Consider the following 17396-nt stretch of genomic DNA (forward strand, 5'->3'; position numbering starts at 1 on the left):
GGTGGTTCCCTCACTGCGAGAAGCCAAGTTACAGGGAACCAGGCAGAGGGCCTTCTCGGTAGTGGTGAACGCCCTGTGGAATGCCCTCCCATCAAATGTCAAAGAAATAAGCAACTATATGACATTTAGAAGACATCTGAAGGCAGCCCTGTTTAGGGAAGTTTTTAATGACTGATGTTTTAATGTACCGTATTTTAAATCTTTTGTTGGAAGCTGTGCAGAGTGGCTGGGGAAACCCAGCCAGATGGGTGGGGTAGAAATAATAAATTGTTATTATGATTATTATTCTTTCCCCCCTTCTGTATCATGTCTATTTGATTACAAGCAAGACTTTTCACTTTAAGAAAATAGCATTGAGAAAGTTTCAGGTGCATTATAAGTTGCTGTTGCTCTTGTTATTGTGGTAGAGCTATGAATCAGCGAGACCCCCAGTTCAGATCTTGCTTCTTCCCTAATATTAGATAATCTTCTCTCTCTCTCCTTCAAATCCATGATGAAATGGATAATAGTAATTCCCTACATGGTTGTTGCAAGCATTACAAGGAAAACATATGCAAAGTACTTTGAACACTTGAAAGTACTAAATAAGTGTCAAGTGGGACTATTCGGAGAAGACTGTATTGAGCCACATTGCCCATAGTTCATCAATGCACGGGATGAACAGGCCTACCCTGGTTTGTTACGAAAATAACAAAAGATCTATCCACTCCGGAGATTTCATTTTGGAGTCATTTGGATTTCAGTACAGTGGAGTCAGGTCTTCTCAATTCAGACAATTTGTGTATTTCCACATAAAGATACAGTAATAATAATAATAATAATAATAATAATAATAATAATTTATATACCACCTATCATCATAAGATCTCAGAGGGATTCAGAGGGATGATTGTTATATTTGCAAGCGTAAAATGTAATAGCACTTAACATTTATACAGAGCTTCCATGAGTTCAGAGTACTTCACATTAGATTCTGCTGAGTATTCCTTCCATCTGTACTTACTCAGGGCTAGCCAAGAATATATTTTAGGACTGGCCATTTAAAACACTAAACCATCACAATCTAAACTCATGAGAAGATAATTTCTGACAAATAACCTTTTCACTTAAAACAATCATTGAGTGCTTATGCTTCATGGTAAATCATAAAGAAACAGAACAAACTGGGGTTTTTGTTTGTTTGTTTGGGGGCGAAGAATAAGATTTGTTGATTTCCCATGGGAAAAAACTGGGAGAAAACCTGTAGCTCTGGTCTGGTGATGTCTGATGACCTGTATATTTCAGTTTTGCCCTTTAGCCTGCTGCTATGCAGCATCATATGCCTCTAAGTAGCTCTTAGTTTCACCTTCTGCTTTATCAGCAAGTATGTCAAATCTCCAGGTAGGGTTACCATCTGGTCAGTTTAAAACAATATTTTTTAAAAAATAAAAATTCCAGTGCGAGAGAATAGGAAACAACACGTACACATATAATTTTGGAAGCTGAACCGCCATCTCTCCCCCTTGCCCTGATAGAGGCTATTCCTTTAATAAAAACATGACAGGCAGACATGAGACAGTCTGGGCAGGTGTCTCCCTCATTATTAACATCCAGGAGGAATTTAAAAACAACCAAAATGTTTTTTGATGTTCTTTGTGTTTTTAAATGTTTCTATTCATTTTATTTTTAATTGTATTGTTTTGCTTTGGGAGGACGAGCAGGATATAAATTTAAATAAAGAAATAAACAGCAAAGGCACGTGTGCAAAACAAAACACTGTTGACCTGCTAGTTTTGTTAATGGTCATGAAAAAATCAAACAAAAACTTAAATAAAACGTAAAACAACAACAGTATAAGCCTGCCATAGAATAGTACAACCAAAAATCTGCAAACTATGTTGAGCCATAAATGGCTGTTTTTAAAAATGCAATTGTCTCAGTTGGTGGTGTTTTGGGTTTAAGATGCTGGACTAGGGCTTGGGACTCTCTTGACACAGGCCCTAGTGGAATGTTAACTTATCCAGATGCTCTCACTTATTATCTCCTCAGCCACAAAGGAGATTTAGTGGAACACTTTGTCTCCTCTAAGCACCTTGGGGTGTGAATACAAGACTGTATATATTGCTTTGTTCAGATATTTTGGTGCCAAGAGCTCATAAGTGCTTTTAGAATGCAGAATAAATGCTGAGGTGGCCAAACTTGTAGCCTCCTCGTGATATCTTTATCGTATGGTCTCCTGCTTGCCTGACATCCTCAGAATTGTTTTATCCAGGCTACTGCTCAAGACCTCTGCTACACTGTTTGTTTCCATGCCTATGCATTTGGACTTATGAGGGCAAGCATGTGGAGTACATTGCATGAGAAATGGCCAGCCACTTGAAGCAAGCCCATGAGCAGGAATCAGATTTAACAGCTGCCAACTATTTTCTGTGCAGGTGCTCCTGTGCATTTAAACCACTGCTGAAAAAATGGAAACATTAGCAGGCAAAGCTTTCCCCCAGCATGCCGATACAGTACCAATGGGGTTTCTGCTGGTCACACAGTAGTTAATGGAACAAAAGCCATGTCAGAAAAAAGCTGGCAATGTGGAATCCAGTAGGAAACATCTGTATTACGGATAGTTCCCATTTTGGTGGATGAACAACAATGTATATGTATCCATGAGAATCTTTCCACCCCAAAATCTGGTGGAGATGAAGACCTTAATAATAGTTGCTTTTGGAATAGCTTTGAGCTTCCATCCCAGAGATGAAGGTTTGGGACTCAAACCATGCAAACGGTGTATTGAAAATTGCACAATGAGATTCACTGAGGGTGAGGAGTGATTTATATGAAGAGGCCATCAGATTCCAGAAGAGGGCAGCATTGCACACAAGCCAGTACCTTGCAAAGTCTTTTAAGCCAATTATGCATACAATGTCTCCAGGCTCGTTCTTGTAGCTGTTTGAGCCCATGGCAACTGCATTTTTAAATTTTTTTTTTTAAGGCTAGCCCCTTTCTCTGCTACCTTCAGGATCATAAATGACACTTCTCATGTCAGTAAGCTACTCATGTGAGCTGAGAAAAAGGAAAACAAACGAACAGAAAAAAGTATAACTCCAATGTGGCTCATAAACAGACCTTTTAAACAGTTCTTGGATAAACAGTTCTTGGAAGTGGCAAATGAATGTTAACAATGCAAAAGTGTGTATGTCAGATAACTAGTCCTGAGCACCTCCTGTTCCTCCTTACAATGCATCTGAGACCCAGGTCACACAAACAGCCGTGCAGTGGATGTTTTAAATGCAACCCTACATAGTAAAACAGCTCCTGAATGCATATGGAAAGAGTGTATCATTTATACAGTCATGTTTATTAAGTACATTAAATAAAGCAGGAGATATATGTAATTTTATCTTGCTAATTTTTTCACCGGTCCATTTCCCCCTCCCATTACTTTTTAATATTTTCTTGGGGTGAGCACCAGGCTGAGAAATATAGTGACTATGGCATGTTAATGTCATGTGTGATGCTGACTTCACAGTAATAGGTGTCAGTGAATTGGTGGCAATGGCGGTCACCATTCATAAAGCAGAAATGAGGGATACTACAAATGTGTAACGCCCAGCTTGCTTTGGATTCAACAGTACATTTCCTTCTTTATTTAGTTCATTCAGGCCTGCATGAAATTGCTTTTTAAATTGTTATTATATATTGACTCCCTTTGAAAAAGACCCTTGGGAGCTTCAAAAAATGATGCACGTTAAGGTGGCTTCTCCACAATAAGGTCACCATGAGGAAGCTGCTTGGAGCTGCTTCTGCAATGTGGGCATTCTCTGTTGCTTGTTGCTTTGTGAGCATCAGTATTCCCTATGGATTGCCCCCTCCCATACAAATCCTGGTGGTGGAGAGGAAGCCAACAGCTGAGTCCAACATGCACTGTGAGCTGGTATATATGAAACAGCCACCTTGCAAAGTTTCAGTAGAGTACAGGCAGTGATTGTACCAAAATAAGCTGCATGAAATTGGAATGGTTTCATTCAGGCAGTTTCTTGACACGTCTAATATCTGTACTTTGATCCAGAGCTCTTGTTCGACAACAGGTTGGGCACAAAAAGAATAAATAGCCACAAATCAGACTTTAGAAAGTGCAATAGTCAGAAACCAGTGGGAGAACATTTCAGCTTCCCAGGATGTCCTGTTACTGATGTTAGCGTGGCCTTTCTTGAACAAACTTCCAAGGGAGACTCCAGCATGAAGCTGCTGAATTACAACTGAATCACAAGAAGTTCCATAGTTTAACCTGGGGCCCGAATTGAGATAATAGGTTATCCCTGGATGTTTGTGTTATTATCAACACTGCTTTGTGAAAGATCACTGTACATTTTTTACATACGTTTAAGCTTTACAGTAATTGTCATTGTCTGTACTTTTGGCATTTTATCCCCCTTCAACCTTACTCCCTATAATATTCCCCCCCTTTCCCTCTACAGTCTTGTGTGTGCACAGATATATCTGCCAAACTCGGGTTAATACTTCATTAGAGATGGACAAATCTATCCCTTTTGGTTTCTCTCTCATTATTCCCAACCTTAAATTTAGTTCTCCACATTTCCACATCAGTGTGATTTTTAAAATAAATCCTTATGAAAATTCACCAGCATTTTAATGTGGATCTTTTTGAATATTCACAAGTTTGTATGCAATTTTGCCTAATATGCACTTTTCTTCAAAGCAATTTCATTTAAAATAAAAATGCATATTGTCTGTTCTTTTCCCTAATAGATGCATTTTTATGGATGCTTTAGCCCAGTATATGCATTTTTGTGCTCATTACTCAGCAGGAGAACTGCATTACAAAATTTGGAAAATGTGAATTTTCAGGGATGGCTCTGTTTAGGTCCTTGTATTGTTCAGGAAGTGTGAATTAGGTAGGTTCACATTTAAATGCAAACTGAATCCAATTCCCTCTCTCCCCCATTCCTACACTTCATGTATGTGATGAAATGGACTCTAGCCCACTGCAAGATCTCACTGGAAGCTGCCACAGCTTCTTCTCCGGAGGCTGTGTGTGAGTGTGTGTGTGTGTGTGTGTGTGTGGAGAGGACACCCACAGAGATGCCCCTTGAATTCTGCTGCCTGAGGCAGCTGCCTAAGTCTGCCTCATGGATGAAACGGCCCTGTATCCAGGTGTGTTCCCATGACCTTGTAGCTGCTGAAAAGTGAAACCATGCAGATACTAAGGTGGGAAACAGTAGGGGGGGGGCAAAAAAGGCAGGCAACACTCTTACAAACAATGTTATAGTTGTGTAGAAGAGGGAATTTCAGCATGTGCAGCTTGACTATAGAAAATGAATACACCTTGTGTAATGCATAGCTTGGTCCCCACAGAAACTGAGTTTGAGAAGCAAGTTATTTCTAAAGGGCTGAAACGTGTTAAGGGGCTGAACCCAGAAACGGCAGCTTAGACCTTTTGGATAAGAAATTTGAGTCAACTTGCCATTCGACCACAACTCTCTCCTAAAGGTCCTTGTTTGAGAAGGCAAAATAAATGGGGGGGGGGGCATAAATGTTGCTACAGCGTATGGTTCCAAGTTAAAGTGTTGCCTTTTTTGACTTTCTGTGGTTCAGGATTTTAAAAATAGTAAATTACAATGGAATAATTTTTGAGTGACGTAAGCTAAATTTCTTTTTCTAATAAAAAGCGTCAGTTCTTCCTTGCCACCCCCCCTTTGAACAATCTCTCTGCTTGAAAATCTCTCCTTTCATTGGATTTGGTGAGGCAGCAGAAGTGCTAAATTGATGCCTGGAGTTGTTAATTTATTGGACAAGAGCCAATAAACTGAAGTTTGTTGCAGGCAAGATGGATGTGCTTCTCAGTGGCTGGCTTGGCTATCTAGGAAGGAGGTATCCAAGCTCTTCTACATGGGTCTCCACTCTCCTTGAGGGATCAGATTTGCAACTTGACGGTTCTCATTTATCCCTTTGCCACTGAATGCAGAAGTTGTCTCCCTGGCACACAGTTTTGTTTTCATCCAGTGGCACTGCTTGGGCTGGGTGATGGGCCACAGGTCTGGGCCCCTGCATAGGGTGTAGGGGTGGAAATGGCTGGCCTTTGTTAGTAGTAGTCATCTGTAATGTCTTTCCTTTAAAAATAACCAGAGTGAGTAGGGAACAGAGTGAAGCTCCAGTCACTCAGACCTCCATCTTTGTTTCTCAGAGCACTATACCTCTGAGCCTGCTTGGGACTCTGGGAAATGAAGGTGGTGAGTGTGTGGTTGGTAGGCCTAGGGGATAAATTTAATTCTGTTTGCATTTAAAGTCAAACTGACAAAATTTGTCCTTTCTGAAACAATTTGTGAACTGAAATACAGTCCCACCCTTCAAAGTTCATGCTTCTCCCTAGTGACGCAATGTGTACAGAAATAAGGTAAAGGGACCCCTGACCATTAGGTCCAGTCGTGGCCGACTCTAGGGTTGCAGCGCTCATCTTGCTTTATTGGCCGAGGGAGCCAGCGTACAGCTTCCGGGTCATGTGGCCAGCATGACTAAGCCGCTTCTGGCGAATAAGAGCAGTGCATGGAAACGCCGTTTACCTTCCCACTGGAGTGGTACCTACTTATCTACTTGCAGAAATACATATGCATTTATTAAATGCATATATTAGTGAAAATTTCAGACAAAGCGCATTACACGAGGGAAAGATGCTTTACAAAAATGTAATTTTAGCCAAAACTGGGTGCAAAAATATATCTATTATAATAAATTCTCACCAAAATGTGGATAAATTTTCATGAGGACTGAAAAAAATATTGCAAATGGATGTTGAAATGTTGAGAACTGGGAAACCCAGCCAGGTGGGTGGGGTATAAAATTATTATTATTATGCTTGGGGAAAAAGAAATGGAGAGAAGGTACAACTAGTCCACCCCTCGCTCCTCCTGCCTCTGCTACACATTTTAATCAGGGGAGAAAGGGGGAGACTGACATGGAAGTGGGCAAATAGTAAGACAGGAATCGGTTCCTGTTGATTTCACCAAAGCTTTTTTCCCACAGAGACTTTTGGGTGCCCTCCTTTCTTCCCATGTTACAGCCATGAACCTGGGGTGGGGATGAGTTTCCTCTTATTTGCTTTCTTAGAAGAAAGTAAAAGGGGCCTGTTAATCCCCCTGCTGCATTACCTGCTGCCTACCAGATGCTAGGTAGGGAATGGAATTCTCTCTCCCACCCAGTTACCAGGCAACAAGTAGGAAGGAGCCAAGGAGAAGAGTGAAAGATGAAAATGAGTGACCTGGAGGAGAGGGAGGGAGGGGGACCTTGGATGCTATTTTCCCCAGAACCCCTTCTCTTTCTACCAGCTGAAGCTGGCATGCCAACTGCAACCCCTTCTGAACACAGAGAGACTGGCTACAGTGGTCCATGCCGTGCTAACCTCCTGGCTAGACTGCTGTAATATCTTAAACTTGGGACTATCTTTGAAGACTGTCCAGAAACTTCAGTGGAATGAAAATATAGTTGTTAGGCTGTTAACTGGGATCAGGGATTAGGAGGAAAACATCACAGCAGCTGCACTGGCTCCTAGTTTGCTTCCAGGCACAATTCATTCAGAGCGTTCATATGTCATAATGTACAAACAGTCAATCAATCAATCAATCAATCAATCAAATAAAAACAGAAATTTGGCAGTCCTCAGGTCTTGCTTGGATTGACAACAACTTTGGTCAGCCTGACCCATGCTGGGTGGAGAACTGGAGGAGTCCAGAAATCTACTTGGACTAAATAGTATTTTCAAGACCATCAACTGTGACACTTTTTCTACTGAGGCTGTCTGTGAGGTGGGAATCACTGGCACTCTGTTTTAGTTGTTCCTTTCCTATCTGGATGGCTGTTTCAGGAGGTATTTATTTATTTATTGCATTTATATTCCACCTTTGTCTCCAAGGAGCTTCTCAAAACAGATAACAAAATCTATAGAAGATAAATCTGGAGTAAAATATAGATCACAACAGATACAGAAGAAGAAGAACTTGGTTTAGGAAATAAAGTCCCCACATTGGTAGCCTTTTAATGTTTGATGTTTTATCATGCTTTTAGATTTGCTGGAAGCCACCCAGAGTGGCTGGGGCAAGCCAGTCAGATGGGCGAGGTACAAATAATAAAATAATAATTATTATTCTAGTTAAAGTGATGGATGTGGAAAGAGGCAGTGTTTTCATCCCAATCATACCCTGGCTCCATTTCCCGGCAACCAATTCAGCTGACCTGGCTTGGCTCCAGATGTTCTTGGGACAGGCCTGAATCTTCAAGAGTGCATAAACAACATCAGATCTAAAAGATGAAAACAGTCCTTCGTTGAAAGCTAATAATATATAAATACACACACACACACACTGTTACAATTAAGCAACAGAGTGTAATATATATCATACAATCATGGAATTGTAGAGTGGGAAGGTACCCCCAAAGGCAATCTAGTCCAACCCCCTGCAATGCAGGAATCTCAGCATACCTTACTATCCAACCTCTCCTTAAAAACCTCCAAGGTAGGAGAATCCACCACTTCCCGAGGGAGACTGTTCCACTGCCAAGCAGGTCTTACAGAAGTCTTATCAGAAGACCGAATGCCAGATGATAGTCTGTTTCAACTAATTAGTCGTTTTCAATCTCATCCATTTAATCTAGTGTCTTTGGGAAGAGTGATAACACCACACTCCCGAGAAAATGTATCCCTTTCTGTACATTACTGGCCAACAGAATTCCTTTGCCTGTGTTGCTGCTTTTTTGTTGATAGATCATTGGCAGTAAGTGCAATTTGTGCAAACACACAATAATTAGACACAATAAATGCAGTTACCCAGGTTTATGGAATATTCCACTCAAATATCATTCTCACAGGGCAAAACATAACAAATTGTGGAAATAATACAGATTGGCAAAGTTAAAGAAAAAAGAGCAGATGCTAAAAGATATAAACATGCTACATTTCTCCCAAATCTTTAAATCTATTCTGTAAATCATTGAGGATCCCTAGAGGATTGAGGATTTAAAAAAAATTCCAGGTTTATTTAACCAGCACATGGATTTATTTTTTAAAATGGGGATCTATTTTGAACAAATGCTCTGTGGACTTAATATTACTACTATCTGAACGTTCTAACATGGAAATACAGAAGGTAAATAAAAGCTGTTCAGGATTGTGAAACAGGGCTAATAACATATCACAAGATAAAGCACGATGGCGAGAAGGTACGCAAAAGGAATTGAATGTATACATAAAGGACTTAAAAGCTGTCAAGATTAAGAAGTTTTAAATGCGATAAATGGGATGATAAAAATAGAGAAAGCATATCCCTGGTTGAATCAAAAGGATCCTACCGAAAAGGTAGTTACATTCCAAGAATCTCATAGTTTTTCTTCAGACCCCGGGAGCAGCAACAAATATGGAGATTCTTCAGCTATCTCAGAGAGAGAGAGAGGACTGCAATAAAGATAGGAGCAACACTTTTTTGGAGCATCGCCCAGTGTTAAGATGGTCAGGATGATGCAGAGGCTGATACAACTCCCTTGTATTCAAGGAGAAGGTGGATTTGATAGTAAATTTATCATCTCATGAACTAAATGCAGATGAGAAATCCATCTTAAGCAGGAATTGGAAAAAAGGTCCATAGCTGTATTTATTGGCAAGCAGAAGCTCAGCAACTCAGCAGATGACTTCCTACAAAGGGAAGACTAGGACTCCACCTGGTTCCCACTGAGCTATGGAGGGAAGCACACCCAGATAATGGAGCAGAGCTTCAACTGCAGTTCAGAGATGTCTCTTAAAGAGACCACACTTGCCATATGTACAAAGATAAAATTGACTTTTGTTGCTGTGCCCAGATTTGCTTCTTGCCCCATGTGACCCCCAGAAGGGAATGTGGTCCTCTGGCTGAAAAGATTCCCTTGATATAGGGAGACACTTGAAACATGAAACTGAGAGGTGAAGTCACCTCATATAGCTAAATATAAATGACCACAAATGTTGCAAGCCTCCCAGCAGTCAATGGAGGCAATTTAAGCATCCTTGTTCAACCTCATAAGAGGGTTGAGATCAAGGTCACACCCACACATGGCTTCCCCCAAAGAATCATGGGAACTGTAGTTCACCCCTCACATAGCTACAATTCCCAGCACCCTTAGCAAATTACAGTTCCTAGGATTCATGCCCTTTAAATGCTCCAAGTGTGGAAATAAGTCCAGACTGCTTCCTTTATTTCAAACGGTGTATTGTTTCTGCAACTGAAACATGTATTTGGACTATTTCAGATTTTTTTTCATTTGCTGTGTACTGCTAAAATTAATAAAAGATAAGGAGAGCCTTGCGGGGTCAGGCCAAAGGCCTCTCTAGTCAAACACTGTTGACCAACCAGATGCCTCTTGAGAAGGCCTCAAACAAGACGTGAGTCCCACAGCCCTCCTGATATCAAGTTGTTAGTCTTGATATAAAACCCAGAACGTTGGCTTTCTGTCAGGCAAACAGATGTATTTTCAGGATGTGTGCCATTGTCAGGAATAAACTGGTACTTATTGCCCAAGAAAATAGGTGCCTAATAAATAGGTAGAGTTGGGAATTCTGGAGTTGGGCCTAAGGACTCATTCATGCATTCATGTTAATCACTCAATGACTGCCAGATGAAGTGATGACTTCTAATTGTATAACCATCATGCATCATTCACTACAACCAGAGCTTTCATCATATTACCTCTCAGCCACCATCTCAGATGCCATCTTTTCCAACAGGGGCAATCTACACCTTCAAAGGTAAGGCTCGGAGCGACCTCATCCATCGTCTGACAAACACACATGTGTGAGTTGTTGATTGTACTACGGACCCATTAGGGAGGTTATACAGACCTGCTGCAAAGAAACTGCAGACCAGGGAAAATTCCTGACTGAGAAACAATTATTTTTGCGCTTTTACCAAGCTCATTGGTCACTAAAACTATTACATGTGTTGTAGTGGCAGCAAATGTCCATAGTTTTTTTTTAAAATGGTAATTAGTCACTGCTTCAGAAAAGAAAAGAAAAGTCACCGAAGCTTTTCTTTTTTACTAATATGAATTGTTATCAGGGATTGTAAAGCTCACTCTCTCCATTTCTCTCTTTGTCTCCTAAGCTCTGTCTCCTTTAAATTAGCTTCCTCTGTTCGCAGGTAAGGAGGGGCGCCACAGCACAGAAAGCTTGTTATGTATTCGCTGCATGCCTAACTGCAGAACCAATTGTAAGCCGCTGCTCACCTCCCCCCACACCCCAGTTAAATAGAGGTTTACCACAAACTGTGAAAATGGATGCTTCATATTTTGAATGAAAAGGGTAAATCAAACACAGCCTTTCCCTTGGTGCGTGCACCTCACTGCCTCTGGAGATTATGCTGAACATTGCTGTAGTGTGTGGCCTGCCTCATGCCTGTCCAGTGATTGATTTCATCCATTCGCTGCACCCCTGCAGGCATTTACCTGATGTGGTTCACGCACTGCAAAGACCCCAATACATCTTCGTTAGCCAAATCTATATGCATGAGAATACACATGCACACACAAACAAACAAACATATGTATGTCCTTCTACGAATTGCGGATCAAAGATGCATGAAATATTGAACAGCACCTAGACTGGAGGAGGAATTTAAAATATGATAAGCACAGACGACACTATAACATTTGTATAATGAAAATTTCCATCACTATTAAGATGCCAAAATAAAAATTAACCTGCTGGAAGATTTTTTCTCTCTCTCTCTTATTTGCTGATGATTCACCTTGACTTTGTGTGATATTAGGGAGGGAGGCAGGGAGGGAGGCAGGGAGAGACAATATAAAAACCAAGGTTAGATTTTGCTTTTGTTCCATTTTGTGCACATGAGGTTGATTGTAAACGATGCCTCCCATTTGGCATTCAGAAATATTGCCTTAAAAACCCTCCGTTCCCAAGGGGGGTGGATTCTCTTAGCAATTCAAAGGAGAAGGAGGAGGCAGAGGGAGGGAGGGAGGGGGGGAAGAGAATGGAGCATATGATAACCGTCTATGATTTTGCCTTGGTAAACAAGGGGTTAAGTATAGCAGTTGAAGGCTGCAAGCTTTGTCAGGGTTGTACTATTTTTCTAATGCACAAGGAGAAGGGAGGCTAGGAGACAGGAGACAAGGGGAAAATCCAGGGAATGGAGAATCTGAAGCACACCCTGAAGGGATGATGATGGTGATGGGCATCAAGAAAGATAACAGGTCAGGTGCATGCAAAAATCTCTGTCTTAAGGACTAAGACTAAAAGGTGGTATTTCATTTGCCTCCCCTCCCTTAGTTCTTGAATCCTGACTCTGAGTGGTTAAGGAAGGCGGCTGTCTACTGCTGAGGATGGGATGCCAGGGAGTCTCTCTTGGGGAGCAAAAATCCTTTGGTTGGGCTTAGCAACAAGAAGGCAAAAAACCCACAAAAAAATTGCAGTATCCTGAAAAGAGAACTGAATAGTCTCCTGTGGCTATCAGTGAGGTGGGCATCCACTTAGACCAAGCCAGAGGCTGGACAGCTGGCAATGCTGCATTGTGCTAAGGACATGGAAATCTCAGCGGGGGCTTCTGGCTGAGACCTCGAGCCCACATGGGGTCTTCTTCAGGTGCTTAGGAGGGCCAAGCCTTTCCAGGACATGTCCTGCATGCGGAATGAAGTCCAGAGCTTCTTTGATGTGGACCCGGCCGCAGCTGGATGAGCTCTGCGTGGCAGAGAGCGTGTTGCACTGTTTCTCTTGCTGAGAGGAGGAAGATCAAGAGGGAGACCACACTGCAGAGGACCCTGCGCCAGCCAGGCTGCATAGACCGACACAAGTGCCGAATGGTGTGTAGACTACCACTTCTACCCTCAGCAATATACAGCTCTCTCTCTCTCTCTCTCTCTCTCTGTGTGTGTGAAAGAGTGTGTGTTTGTGTCTCTGTGTGAGAGAAATATAGCTCTGTTTTTATGCCACCACAGTTGCTCTCCTTGTTTCATCCAAGATAGCTAGAGCTTGCAATACAGCTCTGTGAGGGAAGGGCTACATTTGGACAAAAACAAACAACCCCCTCCTGGTGTTCTTTGCAGATGCTGTTTTAAAGCCCATCCAGCACTGTCTTACTGCTGGTTTTCCAGGCAACGTCACACCTCTTGAGGACACTGGGGACATCAGGGTTTGTTTGTTTTTTGCTGAGTATAGCATCTTTCCACTATCATACAGAAGGATTTCAATTCAGACAGGCACTGTCCTGAGCAAAGGGCTACAAGAACTACCAAAAATTCTTTCCAGTCACCACCTCATTGCAAACCTCATTGCAAATTTCTTTCTTTCTTTCTTTCTTTCTTTCTTTCTTTCTTTCTTTCTTTCTTTCTTTCTGACTCACCATATTGCCTGAGGAACTTATGGGAATCTTGGAAACCTCTGTGTTTCTCTCTAAGGTCAGGGAGTCAGTGTGAGAGACACTGAGCTCTCCTCCATCAAGGTAAACGTGTGCCTTGTTTTTTGCTTGCTCTTATTCCTTAGGCAATTGTTAAGAGAGGAGCCTCAGCACAGAAATGCAGCAGGGGAAAGCTAGCAAAGAGCACTTGCACACTAGAAAACAGCGGAGAAGGAGGGGTGGGAGGAAGGAAGGAAAGGGAGGGAGACTGGACTGCAAAAGTCAAAAGAGATTAAGGTAGGGATGCAGCATGTTAAATGTGCACGATGCTGTTTGATGAAACAGAGTGCTTAATGTTTACCTCTGAGTCACCAGGGTATTCCTTGAGTTGAATGCTCAAGTCCCAGGTGCCGCATGGGCAAATCTTAACACTTCAATGCAGGAGCAAACTCTAGGCAGCCTTTGAAGTTCTTTGAATAAACTGTTGGCTGTGGGGGAGAAAGAACCCCCACTTATGTTGTGTGATATGTTTGCCAGGGAGAAAGCACCCTTCATTTATTCTTGTTTCTTTTAGCCCTTCCTTAAATGGCATAGCATGGGGTGATGGGAGTATTTTTAGACTACGCTTGAGGATGCAAATTAAAAGCAACCCATTTATGTTTTGTATACATTGTGAAGAAAGAGGGGGCTAATGCTCATGGTGCTATTTGTTTCTCTCTTTCAGCTGGACAGGCTTCCTTTACATCCTCTCTACGTTTTCATGAGCCACTTCCAAGCCCACGCGCAGACCCTTCTGGCAGGTGTTAGAGTCCCCCTGAACCTCATCCCACCACCAGACATTCAGAAAAGTTTAGTTTAAAGGCCTAAATATGACAGTTGCCACTGGAGATCCCACAGATGAAGCAGCAGCTTTGCCTGGTCATCCTCAGGACACCTACAACCCAGAAACTGACCATGAATGTTGCGAGAGGGTGGTCATCAACATCTCGGGACTGCGCTTTGAAACACAGCTCAAGACACTTGCTCAGTTTCCAGAGACCTTGTTAGGAGACCCTAAAAAGAGAATGAGATATTTTGATCCCCTTCGGAACGAGTATTTCTTTGACCGAAACAGACCCAGCTTTGATGCTATTTTGTACTACTACCAGTCTGGTGGCAGGTTGAGGAGGCCTGTTAATGTCCCCTTAGACATCTTCTCAGAAGAGATAAGGTTTTATGAACTTGGGGAGGAAGCTATGGAGATGTTTCGGGAGGATGAAGGTTACATCAAGGAAGAAGAGCGGCCTTTACCAGAGAATGAGTTTCAGAGACAAGTGTGGCTGCTGTTTGAATATCCAGAAAGCTCTGGGCCAGCCAGGATTATAGCAATTGTCTCTGTCATGGTCATTTTGATCTCAATTGTAAGCTTCTGCCTGGAAACTTTGCCTGTGTTCCGGGATGAGAATGATGAGATGCATGGCAGCAGTAGCAACCCAAGCTCTTACTCCAATAGCACTATGGGGTCTCAGCAGCAAACATCTTTCACAGACCCTTTCTTTATAGTGGAGACGCTCTGCATCATTTGGTTCTCCTTTGAGTTCTTGGTGAGATTCTTCGCCTGCCCCAGCAAAGCTGGCTTTTTTACCAACATCATGAACATCATTGACATTGTAGCCATCATCCCCTACTTCATCACACTTGGAACGGAACTGGCTGAGAAACCAGAAGATGGCCAACAAGGTCAGCAGGCAATGTCTCTTGCCATCCTCCGAGTGATCCGCCTGGTGAGGGTCTTCAGGATCTTCAAGCTCTCCAGGCACTCCAAGGGATTGCAGATCCTCGGACAGACCCTGAAGGCCAGCATGAGGGAGCTGGGCCTCTTGATATTTTTCCTCTTCATTGGTGTCATTCTCTTCTCCAGTGCTGTCTACTTTGCAGAGGCCGACGAGAGCGATTCTCAGTTTCCCAGCATCCCTGATGCTTTTTGGTGGGCCGTGGTTTCCATGACAACAGTTGGCTATGGAGACATGGTCCCCACGACCATAGGTGGGAAAATAGTTGGTTCCTTGTGTGCCATTGCAGGTGTATTAACAATTGCCTTACCAGTGCCGGTTATAGTGTCCAATTTCAACTACTTCTATCACCGTGAGACAGAGGGAGAGGAGCAAGCTCAATACTTGCAAGTCACCAGCTGCCCAAAGATCCCTTCTTCCCCTGACCTAAAGAAAAGCAGAAGTGCCTCCACTATTAGTAAGTCTGATTATATGGAGATACAAGAAGGTGTGAATAATAGCAATGAGGACTTTAGAGAGGAGAACTTGAAAACAGCCAACTGCACCCTAGCTAACACAAACTATGTTAATATAACCAAAATGCTAACTGATGTCTAGCTAATAATAATAATAATAATAAAACAACCCTAATAACTTATTTAAAACTTGAGTGGAACAATTGCAGATGTTGCATAATACCTTGCATTGTAGTTAATACAAAATGTTCTACAACGTGTATTGGTTCTGCATGGGAAGCAATAGTCGTGTAAGTGACTCTTTTTAACATTTGATGCTCAATAAGCTTTCATGCAACCCCTCCTCCCCATCACAGACTTCTGGTTTTCCAATTGTATGGCACAATTAAAGCAGAATTATGTCACAATATCAAACGAAAGTCATTGGAGAAAAACAAAACAAACCACCTCCCCATGTAAACAACAGTAACAAACAAATGCCAACTAGCATAAATATAATTTAATATAGAACTCAGCCCATGCAAAAATATATCCCAAGGAAATAGTATGCAACTATACATCTAGCTTTCAAGCTTCAGGAATTATACAAAAGGTCATGCATAGTTTAATTAATGGAACATCCATCCAAATTACTTTAAGGTTCAGATTTCCAGATCAGAAATGCCAAAGGGAGAATATACCATGCAGGGTCATGCTTCTGAACCAAAAATGCTGCATTGGATTCATCCACTGCAGCACGCCAGTGTGAGGCTCGCGGGAGGCACTGTTTAGTAGGACATTTTCTGTTGCTTTGGTAGAGATACATCAAGAGCCTGGAGACATTTCTTTTTTTAAAGAACACATGTATTATTATTTTTTGCTGGTTTGGGGGTCACCGACATATTCAGGACTGAAAAGCATCTTGTTTCAAATGCTGGAGCAACTAAGCTGTGGCCTAGAATATATTTATACTGCAGTGAAATTTAACCCAGTATTACAGTAAAGCTGCATGGATATTTGTTGCATGGATCTTAATATTTAATACACGAAAATATATCTATTTTCTTAAGTAGACTATAGAGTATACCTGTTTATAGTGTTTCTAGATTCTCCAGTGGCTTGAAGGAGATTTGTGGACATAAAAGGGGGAGAAAGGGAATGTGTTGGGGACAGATGTGGGCCGACCGCAAATTTGATAACCAAGGCAAATGCCCTAGGTGTTTGCTTGCATGAGGGTGCAACCCAGGAAAGGTGATATGAAGAGTACACACCTGTCTTCCACATGTAGGGAGGAACTGGTAATTTATTCATAGTGGTATCATATGCAGAGATGTACATCTGACCAGAGATGGCCAGGCTTATTTGTGACTAAAACATTGCTGGGTGACACTGTTAGGCAAATGTAACCTCAGACCCACAACAAATATTGCTCACAGTGCTTGGAGGTGTAGATAGTTTGAGATCCACAGCTAAGATGCAACAGTATAGAGTGCCAATGACTTTGTCTGAACTTTGTTGACTTGCGTCTTCTGGTGGTGATGGGGCTTATACGATAATGCCAGCCCAAGGTCATTTGTTCAGGTGTGGGCAAAGTTGGCCCATGGAAATGAGTCTTGACGGAGTTGCCCCAGCTGAGGAGATGGCTGTGGATGGATACATGCAATGCATGGCTTGGAAGTTAAGGCTTCCTTTGGGATGTTGCTGTCATGTGGTGGAGTCAATATTCCTCAGCTTTAGAGTAAATACAATCCAAGTCTACTCCCAGTGGGCTAATCTGTTGGGGAAATGCCCATGGGCAATATGGTAGCAGAATTTGGCCAACCTCACACATC

At 42.1% G+C, this 17396-nt stretch overlaps 1 protein-coding gene across 2 annotated transcripts; it reads left to right on the forward strand.

Moving 5' to 3' along the window:
- Positions 1–12086: 12086 nt before the first annotated feature.
- On the forward strand, positions 12087–16583 carry KCNA2 (potassium voltage-gated channel subfamily A member 2). 2 transcript variants are annotated; one of them, XM_053392791.1, is made up of 2 exons: positions 12087–12825; positions 14083–16583. In XM_053392791.1, the coding sequence occupies exon 2, from the start codon at positions 14228–14230 to the stop codon at positions 15725–15727; it is 1500 nt and encodes a 499-aa protein (XP_053248766.1). In that variant the 5' UTR covers positions 12087–12825; positions 14083–14227; the 3' UTR covers positions 15728–16583. The 2 variants fall into 2 exon arrangements, with proteins under 2 accessions (XP_053248766.1, XP_053248767.1); XM_053392792.1 differs by having other exon boundaries at positions 12087–12219.
- The last annotated feature ends 813 nt before the right edge of the window (positions 16584–17396 follow it).

The sequence above is a fragment of the Podarcis raffonei genome, chromosome 6, assembly GCF_027172205.1.
Source record: "Podarcis raffonei isolate rPodRaf1 chromosome 6, rPodRaf1.pri, whole genome shotgun sequence".
Classification (NCBI taxonomy): domain Eukaryota; kingdom Metazoa; phylum Chordata; class Lepidosauria; order Squamata; family Lacertidae; genus Podarcis; species Podarcis raffonei.